Genomic DNA, 21,542 nt, shown 5'->3' on the forward strand with positions numbered 1-21,542 from the left:
GCCTCTCATTTTATCAATAAATTGTCGAGGTCAACCCCTCTCCTAGGGAGGGTGACCTGTTCGATGCCGATATAACGTAGGGATGAAATCGAGTGGTTTGGCTTATCTTTCACATGAAGATGGGTAACACAACCTGCAACCCACCCTGATCCAAAGTAATTATTTTTAATGGAGCATAATCCATAATCACATATCAATGAAGCATGTTGCCAATTCCTGTTGTGTTATTTTTTTCTATTTGAGTTTTTCTGTCTTCTGTTGGGGTTGGGGGGTATTATATTGTTTGTTTTCATTATCTGTCTGTTTGTAAAACTGAAAATTCATAAACAAAATGTAAAAAGTACCATTCAACAATACATCAGCGTCCCTCCAGTAGTTTTTTTTCATCACTCGCAAGTATTTTGTCGTCAGACATGTTTGTAGGTTGTTGTTTACTTCTTAAAACTAAATCTGTAACACTATGATACCGTCTTCACTTTTCCTCAGAAAAAAAACTAGCCTCTGATTGTGAATAAGGGCCTTACGTGCAGTTTCTATGTAAAGGGATTCCCCCACGAGAGCGCACATACACAGTTACCTATCTCTGCTGTTGCAGTCTGCCACATAAAGTTAATGATATAAAATAATCGCAATCGTTTTAGGTGGAAAACTACACATTTTCTGAGAGGGGGAAAAAAGGCAAACGCCACCTACCTAGTTTCAGTGTATTTTAGGCAGACTTCCCCTTTAATAGACCAATAAGAAAGAGTTCCAAACCTCTCTGCCAATAACAGAGTTTTCTGTTTACCCCTCCCCACTCAGACCACTCCCAGACAATTATTGCTTAAGAAATTGCTCTTGCTAAGAAGCTATTTTTGTTTCTTGACCATTTTGAATGAAAACAAATCACAGTAAGGTACAGTATTTAACTCTTACCCAGAAAGGATTTGATAGTGAGATAAAAACAGCTGCATTGATCCTTTAAATCTAGAATCCTCAGTTACTCCATCCATTTTTGGACATATAAATTAGTGATATAGGAGCTTTGTTCAATTGTTGAACCAAAATATACGCTTTTTTTACTCCAATGTTTGTAAACAATGTACATGTGATTTTTTTTATTTTTTTTTATTTAACCTTTATTTAACCAGGTAGGCAAATTGAGAACACGTTCTCATTTACAATTGCGACCTGGCCAAGATAAAGCAAAGCAGTTCGACACATACAACAACACATAGTTACACATGGAGTAAAAACAAACATATAGTCAATAATACAGTGAAAAAAAAAAAAGTCTATATACAATGTGAGCAAGTGAGGTGAGATAAGGGAGGTGAAGGCAAACAGATATATGTATAAATAAATAAAAATATAAAAAGGCCATGGAGGCGAAGTGAGTACAACACAGCAAGTAAAATAAAAACTAAAAAAAACACTGGAATGGTTGGTTTGCATTGGAAGAAAGTGCAAAGTAGAGACAGAAATAATGGGGTGCAAAGGAGCAAAATAAATTAATAAATAAATACAGTAGGTAAAGAGGTAGTTGTTTGGGCTAAATTGTAGATGGGTTATGTACAGGTGCAGTAATCTATGAGCTGCTCTGACAGCTGGTGCTTAAAGCTAGTGAGGGAGTTAGGTGTTTCCAGTTTCAGAGATTTTTGTAGTTCGTTCCAGTCATTGGCAGCAGAGAACTGGAAGGAGAGGCGTCCAAAGGAAGAATTGGTTTTGGGGGTGACTAGAGAGATATACCTGCTGTAGCGCGTGCTACAGGTAGGTGCTGCTATGGTGACCAGCGAGCTGAGATAAGGGGGGACTTTACCTAGCAGGGTCTTGTAGATGACCTGGAACCAGTGGGTTTGGCGACGAGTATGAAGCGAGGGCCAGCCAACGAGAGTGTACAGGTCGCAGTGGTGGGTAGTATATGGGGCTTTGGTGACAAAACGGATGGCACTGTGATAGACTGCATCCAATTTATTGAGTAGGGTTTTGGAGGCTATTTTGTAAATGACATCACCGAAGTCGAGGATTGGTAGGATGGTCAGTTTTACAAGGGTATGTTTGGCAGCATGAGTAAAGGATGCTTTGTTGCGGAATAGGAAGCCAATTCTAGATTTGACTTTGGATTGGAGATGTTTGATGTGGGTCTGGAAGGAGAGTTTACAGTCTAACCAGACACCTAGGTATTTGTAGTTGTCCACATATTCTAAGTCAGAGCCGTCCAAAGTAGTGATGTTGGACAGGCGGGCAGGAGCAGGCAGCGATCGGTTGAAGAGCATGCATTTGGTTTTACTTGTATTTAAGAGCAGTTGGAGACCACGGAAGGAGAGTTGTATGGCATTGAAGCTCGCCTGGAGGGTTGTTAACACAGTGTCAAAAGAAGGGCCAGAAGTATACAGAATAGTGTCGTCTGCGTAGAGGTGGATCAGAGAATCACCAGCAGCAAGAGCGACATCATTGATGTATACAGAGAAGAGAGTCGGTCCAAGAATTGAACCCTGTGGCACCCCCATAGAGACTGCCAGAGGCCCGGACAACAGACCCTCCGATTTGACACACTGAACTCTATCAGAGAAGTAGTTGGTGAACCAGGCGAGGCAATCATTAGAGAAACCAAGGCTGTCGAGTCTGCCAATGAGGATGTGGTGATTGACAGAGTCAAAAGCCTTGGCCAGGTCAATGAATACGGCTGCACAGTATTGTTTCCTATCGATGGCGGTTACGATATCGTTTATGACCTTGAGCGTGGCTGAGGTGCACCCATGACCAGCTCTGAAACCAGATTGCATAGCGGAGAAGGTGTGGTGTGATTCGAAATGGTCGGTAATCTGTTTGTTGACTTGGCTTTCGAAGACCTTAGAAAGGCAGGGTAGGATAGATATAGGTCTGTAGCAGTTAGGGTCAAGGGTGTCCCCCCCCTTTGAAGAGGGGGATAACCGCAGCTGCTTTCCAATCTTTGGGGATCTCAGACGACACGAAAGAGAGGTTGAAGAGGCTAGTAATAGGGGTGGCAACAATTTCAGCAGATAGTTTTAGAAAGAAAGGGTCCAGATTATCTAGCCCGGCTGATTTGTAAGGGTCCAGATTTTGCAGCTCATTAAGAACATCAGCTGACTGTATTTGGGAGAAAGAGAAATGGGGAAGGCTTGGGCGAGTAGCAGAGGGGAGGGCAGTGCTGTTGTCCGGGGTAGGGGTAGCCAGGTGGAAAGCATGGCCAGCCGTAGAAAAATGCTTATTGAAATTCTCAATTATAGTGGATTTGTCGGTGGTGACAGTGTTTCCTATCTTCAGAGCGGTTGGAAGCTGGGAGGAGGTGTTCTTATTCTCCATGGACTTTACGGTGTCCCAGAACTTTTTTGAATTTGTGTTGCAGGAAGCAAATTTCTGCTTGAAAAAGCTAGCCTTGGCTGTTCTAACTGCCTGTGTATATTGGTTTCTGGCTTCCCTGAAAAGTTGCATATCACGGGGGCTGTTCGATGCTAATGCAGAACGCCATAGGATGTTTTTCTGTTGGTTAAGGGCAGTCAGGTCAGGAGAGAACCAAGGGCTATATCTGTTCCTGGTTCTAAATTTCTTGAATGGGGCATGCTTATTCAAGATGGTGAGGAAGGCATTTTTAAAAAAATGACCAGGCATCCTCTACTGACGGGATGAGATCAATATCCTTCCAGGATACCCCGGCCAGGTCGATTAGGAAGGCCTGCTCGCTGAAGTGTTTCAGGGAGCGTTTGACAGTGATGAGTGGAGGTCGTTTGACCGCTGACCCATTACGGATGCAGGCAATGAGGCAGTGATCGCTGAGATCTTGGTTGAAAACAGCAGAGGTGTATTTGGAGGGCAAGTTTGTTAGGATGATATCTATGAGGGTACCCGTGTTTACGGAATTGGGGTGGTACCTGGTAGGTTCATTGATAATTTGTGTGAGATTGAGGGCATCAAGCTTAGATTGTAGGGTGGCTGGGGTGTTGAGCATGTTCAAATTTAGGTCGCCTAGCAGCACGAGCTCTGAAGATAGATGGGGGGCAATCAGTTCACATATGGTGTCCAGAGCACAGCTGGGGGCAGAGGGTGGTCTATAGCAGGCGGCAACGGTGAGAGACTTGTTTTTAGAGAGGTGGATTTTTAAAAGTAGAAGTTCAAATTGTTTGGGAACAGACCTGGATAGTATAACAGAACTCTGCAGGCAGTCTTTGCAGTAGATTGCAACACCGCCCCCTTTGGCCGTTCTATCTTGTCTGAAAATCTTGTAATTGGGGATAAAAATGTCTGAATTTTTGGTGGTCTTTCTAAGCCAGGATTCAGACACGGCTAAAACATCCGGGTTGGTAGAGTGTGCTAAAGCAGTGAACAAAACAAACTTAGGGAGGAGGCTTCTAATGTTAACATGCATGAAGCCAAGGCTATTACGGTTACAGAAGTCATCAAAAGAGAGCGCCTGGGGAATAGGAGTGGAGCCAGGTACTGCAGGGCCTGGATTCAGCTCTGCATCACCAGAGGAACAGAGGAGAAGTACGATAAGGGTACGGCTAAAAGCTATGAGCTATTGGTCGCCTAGAGCTACTAGAGCAGAGAGTAAAAGGAAGTTTCTGGGGGCGATAAAATAGTTTAAAGGAATAATGTACAGACAAAGGTATGGTAGGATGTGAATACAGTGGAGGTAAACCTAGGTATTGAGTGATGATGAGAGAGATCTTGTCTCTAGAAACATCATTGAAACCAGGTGATGTCATCGCATATGTGGGTGGTGGAACTGAGAGGTTGGATATGGTATAGAGAGCAGGGCTAGAATCTCTACAGTGAAATAAGCCAATAAACACTAACCAGAACAGCAATGGACAAGGCATATTTACATTAAGGAGAGGCATGCTTAATCAAGTGATCAATAAGGGTCCAGTGAGTAGAGGTTGGTTGGGGTCGTGGCGATACAGACAGCTGGCCGGGTATATGGCTATCGGTAGCAGCATAGGATGGAGGTCTGTTTGTAGATACCTCGTGCGTTTCCGTCGGTAGGTTCCGTGTAGTGGGGTTTTGTTCAGATAGCAGCCGATAAGACAGCTAACGATTAGCGGGCCTCAGATGAGCGTTCAGGTAACGTCGGGACGGAGGTGCCGGTTGGATAAATCCCTCGGGCAGATAACGTCGGCAGTCAGTCGTGAAGGCCCGGTGGGGTTCCGTATCTGCAGCAGCAACAAAAGAAACGGGTCCGGATGGTGATGGAACTCCTCAGCTGGCTAGCTCCAGCATGATTTGAGTTTGCTCCGGGGTCGAATAAACACTGTATACCCTCAAAACATGGTTAAAATTATAATTTTGATATGATGGATGGTCAGTCTATGCATTTGAGAGTGGTTACATTTCTCCAGGCCTGTCCCTCAGCTTTTTACCAAAAGAGGCGGGGTAACCAATTTGTTTCAATTAAGGACTAATTAAGGACAATTAACATCACTCCGGAGTATATGAAACATTAGCAGGGTGTGATATTTAAAGTGGTAATCAGCTGTTGAAACAATAAAATGTTCTCCTCGCAACGGTTTCGCTAAAAAGCTGAGGGATGGGGCTGGAGAAATTTAACCACTCAAATGCATAAACAGAACTATTGATGCATAAGTATAGTTTTAACCATGTTTTGAGGCTATACAGTGTTTGTTTACCTTTTCTTACAAACATTAGAGTAAAACAAGCTTATATTTCGGGTTCTGATGGGGTACAACAGTTGAACTCCGCCCATGAGGCATTTGTTATATTCTACAAAAATCAATGGATACATATCATTAATTTATAAGTACAAAAATGTATGTAGCTACTGCAGATCCCTTTTAAGAGCCTCCTTCCAATAACAGGTGAATCTGGACTCCTACACCAGAGAGGTCACCAAGGAGAACCTGCAGAGCACCTCGGCATTGACCTTTGACCTGGCCCAGAACAGGATCTATGGCCTCATGGAGAAGGACCCGTACCCTCGCTTCCTGCGCTCGGACCTCTACAGGGACTTGACCAACCAAAAGAGGTTCAACACCATGGTGCCAGATCTGCCCTGAGTTGGAAGAGAGATTGAGGACATTGGATGAGTCCTGGTTCGTGTTCATTAGAGGGATGGACATTGGAGAGCTGTGCCAAGGTGACGTTCACGTTGTCTAAATTGGTTTAGATAATGGGTTGGTACTATTTTTGTCAGTGTTATATTTACCTCATCTGATTCTCCATGGGCATTTTCCCAACCTGGTTCTGTGGTCATTGGTTTCTAACGAGTCAATTAAACATTTTTTTTTTGAACAAATACACCTCCCATATCCTCATGGGCCTTCCTGTTTGTGGCATAGCCCAAACCTTCACTGCCTTCTATTTATGTGTGTAACACAGGCAGATTTCTGACACTTCTCTATTCCAAAGACTATAAGATGCTATACACTATATCTAGGAGGTGTTCAACATAGCCAAGAGGCCATCCGGTGTATTCAAACCGTTGTGCAATCCACAAACATGGTGCAATGAAATCCCCCCCCAAATAATTATACAAGCAATCCTATATGATCTTTTAATATTTCAGCATTGGAAGCTCTGCAATACAAGGTGGTTGTCCCTGCTTATAGAAAACCTTGACCATCAGCATCCAGATTCTAAGTGCAATATGAATGTTTTATGTACAGTGCCCTCAGAAACTATTCACACAACCTTTTCCTAATTTAAGATTAAAATGTATTTCATTGTAATTTTTATCAACGATTTACACAATACTTGAAAATATGTGCAAAAATAAATATAGATATAAATATAAAAGGAAAATTAAACACTAATATATCTTGATTAGATAAGTATTCAACCCCCTGAGTCAATACCTGTTAGAATCACCTTTGGAAGCGATTACAGCTGTGAGCCTTTCTGGGTAAGTCTCTAAGAGCTTTCTAGAACCTAGATTGTGGAACATTTGCCATTCTTTACAAAAGTAGTCAAGCTCTGTCAAATTGTTTATTGATCATTGCTAGACAACCATTTGCAGGTCTTGCCATATATTTAAGTAGATTTGAAGTCAAAACTGTAACTCAGCCACTCAGGAACTTTCACGATCTTCTTGGTAAGCAACTCCAGTGTAGATTTTGCCTTGTGTTTTAGGTTATTGGCCTGCTGAAAGGTGAATTCATCACCCAGTGTTTGATGGAAAGCAGACTGAACCAGGTTTTCCTCTGAAATTTTGCCTATGCTTAGCATAAACTCCCCAGTCCTTAACGATTACAAGCATACCCATAACATGATGCAGCCACAACTAAAGAGTTGAAGTCAGAAGTTTACATACACCTTTTCACAATTCCTGACATTGAATCCTAGGAACAATTCCCTGTCTTAGGTCAGTTAGGATCAACATGTTATTTTAAGAATGTGAAATGTCAGAATAATAGTAGAGAGTGATTTATTTCAGCTTTTATTTCTTTCATCACATTCCCAGTGGGTCAGAAGTTTACATACACTCAATTAGTATTTGGCAGCATTGCCTTTACGTTGTTTAACTTGGGTCAAACCTTTCGGGTAGCCGTCCACAAGCTTCCCACAATAAGTTGGGTGAATTTTGGCCCATTCCTCCTGACAGAGCTGGTGTAACTGAGTCAGGTTTGTAGGCCTCCTTGCTCCCACACGCATTTTTCAGTTCTGCACACACATTTTCTATAGGATTGAGGTCAGGGCTTTGTGATAGCCACTCCAATACCTTGACTTTGTTGTCCTTAAGCCATTTTGCCACAACTTTGGAAGTATGCTTGGGATCATTGTTCATTTGAAAGACCCATTTACGACCAAGCTTTAACTTCCTGACTGATGTCTTGAGATGTTGCTTCAGTATATCCACATCATTTTCCTACCTCATGGTGCCATCTATTTTGTGAAGTGCACCAGTCCGTCCTGCAGCAAAGCACCCCGACAACATGCTGGCACCCCCGCGCTTCACGGTTGGGATGGTGTTCTTCGGCTTGCAAGCCTCCCCTTTTTACCTCCAAACATAACGCTGGTCATTATGGCCAAACAGTTCTATTTTTGTTTCATCAGACCAGAGGACATTTCTCCAAAAAGTACGTTATTTGTCCCCATGTGCAGTTGCAAACCATAGTCTGGCTTTTTTTATGGCGGTTTTGGAGCAGTGGCTTCTTCCTTGCTGAGCAGCCTTTCAGGTTATGTCGATATAGGACTTGTTTTACTGTGGATATAGACACATTTGTACCCGTTTCCTCCAGCATCTTCACAAGGTCCTTTGCTGTAGTTCTGGGATTGATTTGCACTTTTCACACTAAAGTACGTTCATCTCTAAGAGACAGAATGTGTCTCCTTTCTGAGCGGAATGACGGCTGCGTGGTCCCATGGTGTTTATACTTGCGCACTATTATTTGTACAGATGAATGTGATATCTTCATGCATTTGGAAATTGCTCCCAAGGATGAACCTGGAAGAGGTGCGTACTGGCGGCAGAGAAGTCAGGCGCAGGAGAGCAAAAAAGGTGTTAGGCACTTACAATAAACAATTCCGGACAAGGACATGGGGGAACAGAGGGCTAAATACACAACATGTAATGATGGAATTGAAACCAGGTGTGTGGGAAGACAAGACAAAAATGAAAAATAGATCAATGATGGCTAGAAGACCGGCGACGCCGACCGCCACCCGAACAAGGAGAGGAACTAACTTTGGTGGAAGTCGTGACAGAACCAGAGTTGTGGAGGTCTACAATTTTGTTTCTGAAGTCTTGGCTGATTTCTTTTGATTTTCCCATGATGTCAAGCAAAGAGGCACTGAGTTTGAACGTAGGCCTTGAAATACATCCACAGGTACACCTCCAATTGACTCCAATTATGTCAATTAGCCTATCAGAAGCTTCTAAAGCCATGAAATAATTCTGGAATTTTCCAAGCTGTTTACATACACTAAGTTGACTGTGCCTTTAAACTTCTGACTTACTGGAATTGTGATACAGTGAGTTATAAATTAAATAATCTGTAAACAATTGTTGGAAAAATTACTTGTGTCATGCACAAAGTAAATGTCCTAACCGACTTGCCAAAATTTTATAGTTTAAGAAATTTGTGGAGTGGTTGAAAAACAATTTTTAATGACTCCAACCTAAGTGTATGTAAACGTCAGACTTCAACTGTACCTGGAAATATGGAGAGTAGTACTCAGTAATGTGTTGTATTGGATTTGCCCGAAACATAACACTTTGTATTCAGGAAAAAAAGTTCATTACTCTGCTTTTCTTACAGTATTACTTTAGTGCCTTGTTGCAAACAGAATGCATGTTTTGGAGTATTTTTTATTCTGTACAGGCTTCCTTCTTTTCCCTCTGTCATTTAGGTTAGTATTGTGGAGTAACTACAATGTTGATCCATCCTTAGTTTTCTCATAATGTGTGAGAACTGAGGATCACAGCCATTAAACTCTGTTTTTATGTCACCATTGACCTCATTGTGAAATCCCTGAATGGTTTCCCTCCTCTCTAGCAACTAAGTTAGGAAGGACTTCTGTATCTTCGTAGTGACTGGGTGTATTGATACACCACCCTAAGTGTAACTAATACAATAATAATATAATAATAACTAACACCATGCTCAAAGGGGTATTACACTCTTTTTTTTTTACTTGCTCAACTGAGGGACCTTACAGATGTGTGTTGTGTACACAGATGAGGTAGTCATTCAAAAAATAATGTTAAACGCTATTATTGTCTAATAAAATGCATTTGCTAGCACGTACCCAGAGAAAATTATTTTAATGTAGAGGTGCTGACTAATGGTGAATAAACTGTAAGCTATATAAAAAAAGACTTTTTAAACGCTATTATTGCACACTGAGTCCATGCAACTTATGAAGACTTGTTAAGCAAACTTTTACTCATGAATTTATTTAGGGGTTGAACACTTATTGACTTATTGAAAAACTTAATTACAATTTTGACATTATGGGGTATTATGTGTAGGCCAGTAACAAAAAGTATCTCAATTTAATCTATTTTAAATTCAGGCTGTAACGCAACAAAATGTGGAAAGAGTCAAGGGGTGTGAATACTTTCTGAGGGTACTGTATAAAAGAGAAATAGTATAGTACCCTGTACATTTTTGTATATTAGTATCTTATATAATAGTAATTGTTTTAGGGAGGCTCATATACTACATACAAGTAACAAACAGCGATAACATGGAAAAGCAATTTGTCATGAATAATTAATCTCATGACATCCACAGCACATATCTGACTTTTAGAGACCCCTAAGGAGAAAAAACATGTTAACTAAACAAAATGGGTCATATGAAAAAGCAAGACCGAAGTTATAGAATAACTGGTTTGTTACTTATGCTGCAAATGTACAAAGACACTGCTTATTAAGAGTGCATTTTGGTGTATTCACTATGTACAATCTAACACATGGAGGCATTTTAATTATCCTACAGTCAACTGACACGTGCGTGTCACACGATGTCATTTTGAATATTGATTAGCTCCCAATGTGTTTATTCCAGAGACTTACTGTTTCTTTCTGTGGCTGCAGCTCAATCCCCTCTTTCCACTGATATAAAGCTTGGCCTATTTCATAATATAGGGTTTGTGAAAGCGGTGTTTTTCTACACATGAGAGGATCCAGACAAGAAAATTGTCACAAAATCATATTTAAAACCCAAGCCTTTTGAGCTGGCAACTCATACGACCCCATCAGAGGAGACTCACAAACATGACAATGTCGTCTGAACTTTGACACCCACGTCCTAATTTCAAAGATGTCTGAACCGTTTGAGCTACAAACTAATAGTCACCAACATCAACAGATAAGACTCACAAACATTCAGCAATCACTTGTTTTACTATACATCGCACACAAGCTTCAGGGGCGTCATCGGAAGGTAACCTGTGAAAATGGGACAACATGAATAGGGTATAAAAAGTGCCATAAACAAAGTGACTAAATATGGGTATAGATATATATAAAAACATTTTTTTGCTTATATCTCCTACATATAGACCCAGTCGGTATTAGATGGACCGTCTCGGCTCAGCCTGCCTGTGGGGGAAACAAACTGTGGTAACCAAGGTTACTCTATTGGCTCACAGCAAAAACACAGTTTTGTTGTTGTCTGCTTGTTTTAGTCAATTACAATACTACATTTAAGAAAAGTACAACATGTATAAAGATAACTTTTCAGCATTGCCTGCTCCATAGCATTCTCACTACTTAGAAAGATGTAATATTGTAGGGCTTCCCTTATGCCCCTTTTCATGACGAAGCTCGCAGCCATGCGAGCGAGCGTGTGTGTGTGCTAGCTAGCTACCGACCGGAACATTAAGCTAGCCAAGACCAACAACACAAACAAACTGACTATACAGATACAAGTAGTGGGTGGACTTACAAACTGACTGTACTAAACAAGTTAAATGTCTTACCTGTGATGAAATGTTTCCCACACACATAGCTACGTGTAGCCTACTTGGACACTGAGTCCCCACATTTCCCACTCTCCTACGCTGAATAGCCTGAAGCCACAGGGCTCGTCTCGCAGGGTTCATTTTCCTACGTGGGAGCACTGCAAAATCAAAGACGAAGTTGGCTCTTGTACAATGGGAATATTTGTTTTCCCCAATTTGTGAGCGTGGTCGAGGGGAATTCCTTATTATTACGTGACTATTGACTCAACTATAGCACAGACACTTCAAAAACATATTCCTTTTGATTTATTTTTGGGCTGTTTTGCCATTTATGAATCTGTTGTCAATGTGTTTCTATGGGCTATAGCAGTAAAAGCCAAAAATTCAATATTTTATCAAATAATTGTTTTATATATTTGTTTTTATACCTAGAGGGGTCCTAAAAAGCTATTTAGCTAAATGATCCATGGCATGACTATCTTAAAACATGTTAGCTTAGTAGATAATGCAAACCAAGGGCTTAGATCAGATGTTTAAATAAAATGACTGATAAGTGCAGTGACTGTAGATTCTGAACTTGTATCATTTTAATTGTCAGTTCCTATTCAATGGATGCAAAGAGATATACTGATCGTTTTACTGTATTTCTTAATGTATTGTTAACATTAACTTCAATGCAGTATTACCACAATGTTACTTTTGTTCTCCACCATTAGGCAAAATAAAGTAATCTGTGAAATGGCTGTTGCTTTAGACATTTAAAAAAAATATTAAATGTCTGTCTAATCTTGTTGTCATGTCAGACTAGTCTTGTTTTTATCAATACCAAAATACAATAAAATCAAGTATAACATGGCCTCGTATCATTTAATTGCATAAACTGTTGTCATGACGTTGGCCTAGGGGTAGGTTTATGACAGTCATAAATACCTCTTTCCCCCCTTTTCCCTCTCCCTACTATAACTGATGTGACATAAGAAAACCCCTTGGTTAACAGAGATTCTGGGAACATCAGAAGTAGGGGGAAATTAACTATATTCTGGTAATCCGACCAACTGAACATATGCGGTGGTACTTAAGGTATATTATGTCAGTTCAGTTGCCGTCTGACACATTCTCATCAAGGATAGAATGACATAAACTCTACTGTGGAAAGTCTAAACGTCAGAGGTATCGGATTCACATGGAATTGTTGTTTAATTCAAATGTTTGAATATGAAATTATTTGTGAAGAGATTAAATGTAATTTTAGCTTCCAAATGAGAGATTTGGATTTTCATAAATTTGGGCTTCTGCTCAACTAGGGGCCCGCCCCTGTGAAGAGACATGGGTTATAAACTTTTCAGACACACCCCTCTCCCTCCACTATAAAAGCCATTGACAAAAATATAACTTCCTGTTCCGGGTACATTTAGGATGACGATCCGATGTCAGAATGGTTCAGATAATAACTACAGAACTAAGCCAACATCAGCATGGACTTTGGTTGTAAATGGTATGAACTTTGAACTCGTATTCACTACAGAAGTGATACCTCCTAGCCGTTGAGTTAGCAACAGCTGCTACAAACGTAGGTTAGGAAGGACAATCAGAGTATCCCGTCTACTACACACAACTTTACTCCAACGTATCCAGTGACCACCAGAGACATTCTTCAAAGGACAGAGGACTTGGGTTGGCGATACGTCTTCCATCTACCACCAACCTACTGAAGCGCAGCTCAGAGTAAATATTTATTGCATTTTCCTTTTTCAAATGGGCGGTAATTTAGAATACATAAAATACTGTATTTACGATAGCACAGCTCGCCTATGTTCCAGTCTCCCGCTCTTTCACTAAAATCCCGCCCCTTCCCTTTGTGTAACAAGCTGTCATATCTATTCTGCCCGCTAGGGACGTTTTCTTTATGACGGTACTTTGTAATCAAGTTATGATTTAATTGTGTATGTGTGTTTCTGTGTGATTAGTTAGGTATTTAGTAAATAAATAATTAAACCCAATTTTGTATTGCTGATTCAACTTGTTAGCCAAGAGTATACTCCGTAATCTAAGAATTTAACATTGTTCGATGATCCGGAAAGGATTTGAACATTTATGGAACTAGGCCACACGTCTTGGTTAATATCAACATAATGATGCCCCGTTGTGAGGAGTCTAAGATAGAATGACGCTTTCATTTTGATTCAGCCTGTATAAAATTGAAAAGCAGATTCCATAATATACAGTATATCACAAAAGTGAGTACACCCCTGACTTTTTTGTAAATATTTGAGTATATCTTTTCATGTGACAACACTGAAGAAATGACACTTTGCTACAATGTAAAGTAGTGAGTGTACAGCTTGTATAACAGTGTAAATTTGCTGTCCCCTCAAAATAACTCAACACACAGCCATTAAAGTCCAAACCGCTGGCAACAAAAGTGAGTACACCCCTAAGTGAAAATGTCCAAATTGGGCCCAATTAGCCATTTTCCCTCCCCGGTGTCATGTGACTCGTTAGTGTTACAAGGTCTCAGGTGTGAATGGGGAGTAGGTGTGTTAAATATGGTGTTATCGCTCTCACACTCCCATACTGACTGGTCACTGGAAGTTTAACATGGCACCTCATGGCAAAGAAATCTCTGAGGATCTGAAAAAAAGAATTGTTGCTCTACATAAAGATGGCCTGGGCTATAAGAAGATTGCCAAGACCCTGAAACTGAGCTGCAGCATGGTGGCCAAGACCATACAGCGGTTTAACTGGACAGGTTCCACTCAGAACAGGCCTCGCCATGGTCGACCAAAGAAGTTGAGTGCACGTGCTCAGCGTCATATCCAGAGGTTGTCTTTGGGAAATAGACGTATGAGTGCTGCCAGCATTGCTGCAGAGGTTGAAGGGGTGGGGGGTCAGCCTGTCAGTGCTCAGACCATACGCCGTACACTGCATCAAATTGGTCTGCATGGCTGTCGTCCCAGAAGGAAGCCTCTTGTAAAGATGATGCACAAGAAAACCCGCAAACAGTTTGCTGAAGACAAGCAGACTAAGGACATGGATTACTGGAACCATGTCCTGTGGTCTGATGAGACCAAGATAAACTTATTTGGTTCAGATGGTGTCAAGTGTGTGTGGTGGCAACCAGGTGAGGAGTACAAAGACAAGTGTGTCTTGCCTACAGTCAAGCATGGTGGTGGGAGTGTCATGGTCTGGGGCTGCATGAGTGCTGCCGGCACTGGGGAGCTACAGTTCATTGAGGGAACCATGAATGCCAACATGTACTGTGACATACTGAAGCAGAGCATGATCCCCTCCCTTCAGAGACTGGGCTGCAGGGCAGTATTCCAACATGATAACGACCCCAAACACACCTCCAAGACGACCACTGCCTTGCTAAAGAAGCTGAGGGTAAAGGTGATGGACTGGCCAAGCATGTCTCCAGACCTAAACCCTATTGAGCATCTGTGGGGCATCCTCAAATGGAAGGTGGAGGAGTGCAAGGTCTCTAACATCCACCAGCTCCGTGATGTCGTCATTGAGGAGTGGAAGAGGACTCCAGTGGCAACCTGTGAAGCTCTGGTGAACTCCATGCCCAAGAGGGTTAAGGCAGTGCTGGAAAATTATGGTGGCCACACAAAATATTGACACTTTGGGCCCAATTTGGACATTTTCACTTAGGGGTGTACTCACTTTTGTTGCCAGCGGTTTAGACATTAATGGCTGTGTGTTGAGTTATTTTGAGGGGACAGCAGATTTACACTGTTATACAAGCTGTACACTCACTACTTTACATTGTAGCAAAGTGTCATTTCTTCAGTGTTGTCACATGAAAAGATATACTCAAATATTTACAAAAATGTGAGGGGTGTACTCACTTTTGTGATATACTGTACCAAGTTTATTATACACATTTTTGGAGTGATAGACAAGCATTTTTGGGTGTGCGTGCTGAAGATTCCCCCGCCCCGCGTTGTTCTCTGACGCAGTCAGTGGATAACGTAAGCGAATACATTTCTTGTTAAGAGGCTGAGAAAGCTAATTATAGAAATCTGAGAAATAGAGCGTTTGGCCAAACGCAGGGCTATTTCTGCCTGGCGCGTTTCATACGCGGGTAGGCGAGGTCATTATTAATTTCTCGAGCGAGGACAAAGAGCCAGCCGATTGAAATTCAGGAGATATAGCTCGACCAGCGATAATTATATCTCTCTCGCGCGATTTCACGCGAGGAGACCACGGTGCATTTCGTGTTTGCCGCGTGTTCCGGTTAAAACATCGTCAAAAAACGCCGAAAAGGGTTCGAACATAATAAGTTATAAGTAAAGTCTTTCCCTTACCAAGGGAATCCTACGTGCTACATTTTCAGGCACAAAGGAGGGTTAGCTGGCACGAGGTGCTAAAGCTAACAAGGGAAAATAGCAATTTGTTTTTCTGGTGCCACGTTGAAATTCCTCCGCCTCGCGCCGTTTTATTTCAGCGTGTGAAATCAGTGACCGCTGAAGTGTGCCCAGTATATTCGTTCATGAAGAATTATTCAGATCACACTCAAGTCATTACTTATGATATCCAGATGAATATCAATGTCTTATCCAGTTGAACTAATAAGTGTAAATCTGGCCATTTAAAGTCTTAAATATATATTTTAAATAATATCCAAATTGTTGCATTCTCTAAATAAGACATTGCAAACTTTTTCCAAACTAATCTAGATGAAGCAACTTCTCAGGTTAATTCAAGTTTAATTCACAAATTGCCTATACAGGTTTGATTTATCATTAAATTGATCAATCAGTAAAATTTGGGTTTTTCAAAACCCATTCAGTAATCCAGTACTGACAGAAGCCCCGCCCCAGCGGGAATCCCATGTGGTTTCAGCCTTAGGGAGAAGTGCCACAGTGGTGAATGTGCCCAACATTTGGTTTACTGTTTACACTTATGATATCCAATCAACAGAGATTTTATGGATTATCGTCTCATTCAATTTAAAGTTAAATTGTTGAACATAATTTAATGTTCTTCCAATCAAATGAGACACTTTTAAACTTATCATATTAACCTAGATAAAGTTTAATACCCAGATAGCCTACACAGGTAGGATTAATCATTGGCATTGATTAATTAATTCAATTTGCTTTTGTAAATTCATTCACGTCCAACTTCCACATTACTGGTACAGTACTGGTAGTTTGTCAACATCTATAAATAGATTAAACTTGTCTTTTCAGCTTCCAATGAATTCCAAACCCAAACTTTGAATAAATTTAGGGAACATTTTTCCTCTAAATTTTTCTAATAATGTGCAAGCTATCAAAGGAGGTGGTCACCACTCCTCCGCTAAGTGGTGAACCTCCACCCATAAAAGGATTGATCTCTGACCTCAGCAACGATTCCAACCCTAATTATGCAATTAGCGAAAAAACAGCCGAAATTGCAAACGCTCTCCAAAATCAACCATCAAACGCAGGCTTTGTGACGGTTCTCCCCACTTTTGCACTGATGTATCGCCATAAAAATGTGGCATCGGTCCAATACCACCGTGCACAGCTGAAGCACGTGCCAGTCATGGCTAACATGAGGGGACAGGTGGAGAGAACTGAGCAACTATTGACAAAAGCAGGAAATGAAAACATTCTGCTAGTCGAGGAACTGCGTTTGAAATCTGAACAATTGAAAGTAATTGCAAATACTTATGACGATGAACGAGCACAAACTCTTCAACAAAATCGTTGTCTCCAGGAACAACTCGATTTAGCCTAAACTAAATACGAGGTAGTCCACTCCAAACTAGATAAATCTGTTGAGTTATCTACAAATAGGAGCGCACAATTTGATAACATGCAGGCAGTTTTGTTGTACGTTACTCAGAGTAACACGGCTCTACTCAAAATTCTGCAGACCAAAGACGATCAGTTGATGAACACAATGACGAAGTTGGATGAAAATTCAGCAGAACTCATTGAAGTCGCTGACCAAATGAATGATGAGAGAACTCGGGTGATGAAGATGGAAATCTTGATTTCTAAGCAAGTGGAAGAAATCTCATCACTGAATCTCTCGCTCCGTACTCAAGACATCTATCTGCAAGCCATGACAGATAAGTTTGAGACTGAAAAGAGCAAGTGCGACACTCACGTGTCCAAAATCAGTACTCTAAGCGCTCAAGTGGACTCTGCAATGCAGCAGAATACCACCCTTAGGTACCATCTGGAGGAAGTCCAGAAGGGTCACGCTCTTCAGCGTGACTATCTATCCAAGCAACCGGAGCCCGGTACTCAAAGGAGTGAAGACGATAGGTTTCAGACATTGCCTCCGTCAGGTGTCCCCCAGTCTTCTCCGCTTGGCCATTCGGCACTGAGTAATATGGCGCCTCTTGGCCAACAAAGCCAGAGCTTGGCTTCTCTTCTTGGCCTTTTGGCCCCACTTTCCCCACAGGATAAAGCCCACCCTCTCCGCCCGCTTGACGCGGAATACCTTGACAAACTCGTCAAGTATTGAGTTTTTTTTGTTTGACAAACACTGAGTTTATAGTGTTTTACCTCTTTGATCTATGCTCCAATCTGAAGAACCGACTTAATCCGCAACGTTATATTGGACTCGAGTGATACTTTTCCGTGTGCGCATGCACAGGCTAGACAGAGAAGTATCACTCAAGTCCAAGAAAATTGAATAATATAACGTGGCATATAATTTGTGTTTAATTGTTACTCGATTAAATTAATCATGTAACAACTACCTCATTAGGAATTTGGGGCACCATGGGAAAAGTTGTTTAACCTCTACCGAGTACCTAACCCGGATTCGGGAGCACCCCCCACCCCCCCCACACTGATTAGCATCGCTAGCATAGCGTCACAATTAAATAGTAGCATCTAAATATCATTAAATCACAAGTCCAAGACACCCAATGAAAGACACAGATCTTGTGAATAAAGCCACCATTTCAGATTTTTAAAATGTTTTACAGGGAAGACACAATATGTAAATCTATTAGCTAAACACGTTAGCAAAAGACACCATTTTTTTACTCCAACAGTTTTTTCCTGCGTCAGTAGCTATCACTAATTCGACTAAATGAAAATATATATAGCCACTAACCAAGAAACAAATTCATAAGATGACAGTCTGATAACATATTTATGGTATAGCATAGTTTTTTTTTTTTAAATGTGCATTTTTCAGGTATAAATCACAGTTCTACATTGCAGCTGCAATCTGATATAGTGCTGATGCAGCCAGAACAATTACAGAGACCAACGTCATATAACTAATTACTTGTCTTAAAACATTTCAGAAAAAATACACAGCGTACAGATATTGAAAGCCCAACATCTGGTGAATCCAAACAATATTTCAGATTTATTAAATGTTTTATAGCGAAAACAAAATGTAGCGCTAAATTAGCATAGCCACGCCAGCCAGAACCAGCTGGGCGCGCCCGACCAGTTCACATGCACGACAGATATATGAAATAACATCGTAAATTGGGTCTTACTATTGCTGATCTTTCATCAGAATGTTGATAAAGGTGTCCTTAGTCCTGATGAGTCGTTCAATCCATTCACAATGGCAACTTTCCCTCTTCATTTAGCATAGGTACTGGTCGACTAGCACGGTTCTGTCCAAAGTTAAAAAACTCACAGAACGGAACACGGCAAAACTCCCGAAAAAATTCAAATAATCTGATTAAACTATATTGAAAAAACATACATTAAGATGATATGGTCACATGTATCAAACAAACTTCGAGACGGAGATAGTTTTCATCCGTAACGGCAGCATAACAAAAGACAATTGCACCTCTAAAACGCGCGTTTCAGAGAACCGGAAGTTGTCGGTCACGCTAAAGAAATAGGTCTTATTTCACGTCAGTACAAGATAAACAAAATATTTCTCCTCTGACGTCTTCTTGACACCCAGAGGAAGACGAATGAAGTGTGTTTCGGGTCATAGGTGGCGTGACCATATATAGGCAGAGCGTTGAAGCGAGCATACACATCTTGCAATCTTCTTCTTGCTCAGGGAAAGTGCTGTCAAATGACTTATGTTTCACTCAGAGACAAAATTGAAACGGTTTTAGAAACCATAGCTTGTTTTCTATCCAATGGTATTAATTATATGCATATAGTAACAGCAATAATTGAATAAGAGGCAGTTTAATCTGTAGAGGAAATTATGCTAATGCGAAAACAGCACCCCCTGTATTCTCAAGAAGTTAACCTGTTTGGGCTGCAGGGGCAGTATTGAGTAGCCAGATAAAAGGTGCCCATTTCAAACGGCCTCGTACTCAATTCTTGCTCGTACAATATGCATATTATTATTACTATTGGATAGAAAACACTCTCTAGTTTCTAAAACCGTTTGAATTATATCTGTGAGTCAAACAGACCAGGAAGTGACCAGGAAGTGGAAAGTCTGAAATCGATGCTCTGTTCTACTTCCTGCCTATAAATGGGCATGATACGTATGAGTATACATGCACGTCATACACCTTCCCCTGGATGTCAAGAGGCGGTGAGAGAAGAAATTTAGTGTTTATCTTGGTCTGAAGTGGAATACAAGCTCTTTGTATGACGTGTCCCCCATTTCCGGTTTTCTGGAGAGCGCGAGGTGGTTCCTGGATTTGCCTTCTGTTTAGCTGCCGTTATAGGCGACTACTATCTCCGGTTTTGATTTTATTTGATACATGTGACCATATCATCGTAAAGTATGTTTTTTCAACATAGTTTCATCAGATTATTGAAAATATTTTCGGGAGTTTTGCCGTGTTCCGTTCTCTGACTTTGTTGACGATGGAGCGATTCGTGCCACTTGGCTAGTGCGCTTGCTAAATCGAGAGGGAAAGTGGCCGTTCTAAATCCAAACAACGACTGTTCTGGACAAAGGGCCCCTTGTCCAACATTCTGATGAAAGATCAGCAAAAGTAGGAAACATTTTATGATGCTATTTCATATATCTGTCGTGCATGTGAACTAGTCGTCGGCGCCCAACGTTTGGGTACTCTAGCTATACCGAAGTGGATGTCGTAATGAAGTTATTTTTTAGAATTCTAACACTGCGATTTCATTAAGAACTAATGGATCTATCATTTCCTATACAACACATATTTTTTAGTTATGTTTATGAATAGTCATTTGGTCAGAATATGTGTCAGAAAAAGTGTCAGAAAAAAATCCGGACGTTGTGGGACAAAATAGCTACGTTAGCAGAATGTATAACCACTGATTTCAGCTCTAAATATGCAAATTTTCGAACAAAACATAAGTGTATGTATAACCTGATGTTATAGGACTGTCATCTGATGAAGAATATCAAGGTTAGTCAAAAATTATATATCTTTTGCTTGTTTGTTACGATCGCTAACCTTTTGCTACTGGGAAATGGCATGTGTTTCTGGCTATTGTGGTAAGCTAATATAACGCTATATTGTGTTTTTGCTATAAAACACTTAATAAATCGGAAATATTGGCTGGAATCACAAGATGCCTGTCTTTCATTTGCTGTACACTATGTATTTTTCAGAAATGTTTTATGATGAGTAATTAGGTATTTGGCGTTGGTGTCTAATTATTCTGGCTGCTTTCGGTGCAATTTCTGATTGTAGCTGCAATGTAAACTATGATTTATACCTGAAATATGCAAATTTTTCGAACAAAACATAGATTTATTGAATAACATGTTATAAGACTGTCATCTGATGAAGTTGTTTGTTGGTTAGTTTGGTTGGTTCTTCATTAGTTAGGTTGGCTTTGTGCATGCTACCTGTGCTGTGAAAAATGTCTGCTTTTTTGTATTTGGTGGTGAGCTAAGATAAATATACGTGCTGCTTTGGCTGGATTCACAAGATGTGTACCTTGCATTTGCTATATTGGACTTGTTAATGTGTGAAAGTTAACCTTTGACGAGTATCTACCCCGGGTCCGGGAGCACCCCCCACCCCCCCCACACTGAGTAGCATAGCCTAGCATAGCGTCACAATTAAATAGTAGCATCTAAATATCATTAAATCACAAGTCCAAGACACCTAATGAAAGATACAGATCTTGTGAATAAAGCCACCATTTCAGATTTTTAAAATGTTTTACAGGGAAGACAAAATATGTAAATCTATTAGCTAACCACGTTAGCAAAAGACACCACTTTTCTAACTCCATCAGTTTCTTACTCCATCAGGTGCTATCACCAATTCGGCTAAACTAAGATAT

General features: G+C 40.8%; 1 protein-coding gene across 2 annotated transcripts in view; it reads left to right on the forward strand.

Moving 5' to 3' along the window:
* LOC129853977 (regulator of G-protein signaling 3-like) overlaps nt 1-12,223 on the forward strand; it is a 92,384-nt gene extending 80,161 nt beyond the window's left edge. For both annotated transcript variants that reach the window (XM_055920552.1, XM_055920551.1), the window contains one exon: nt 5,817-12,223. In XM_055920552.1, coding sequence (XP_055776527.1) covers nt 5,817-6,014 — 198 coding nt within the window. In that variant the 3' untranslated portion in view covers nt 6,015-12,223. The remainder of the gene's footprint in view (nt 1-5,816) is intronic.
* Nucleotides 12,224-21,542: the final 9,319 nt, after the last annotated feature.

Source organism: Salvelinus fontinalis, chromosome 4 (genome assembly GCF_029448725.1).
Source record: "Salvelinus fontinalis isolate EN_2023a chromosome 4, ASM2944872v1, whole genome shotgun sequence".
NCBI classification, from domain to species: domain Eukaryota; kingdom Metazoa; phylum Chordata; class Actinopteri; order Salmoniformes; family Salmonidae; genus Salvelinus; species Salvelinus fontinalis.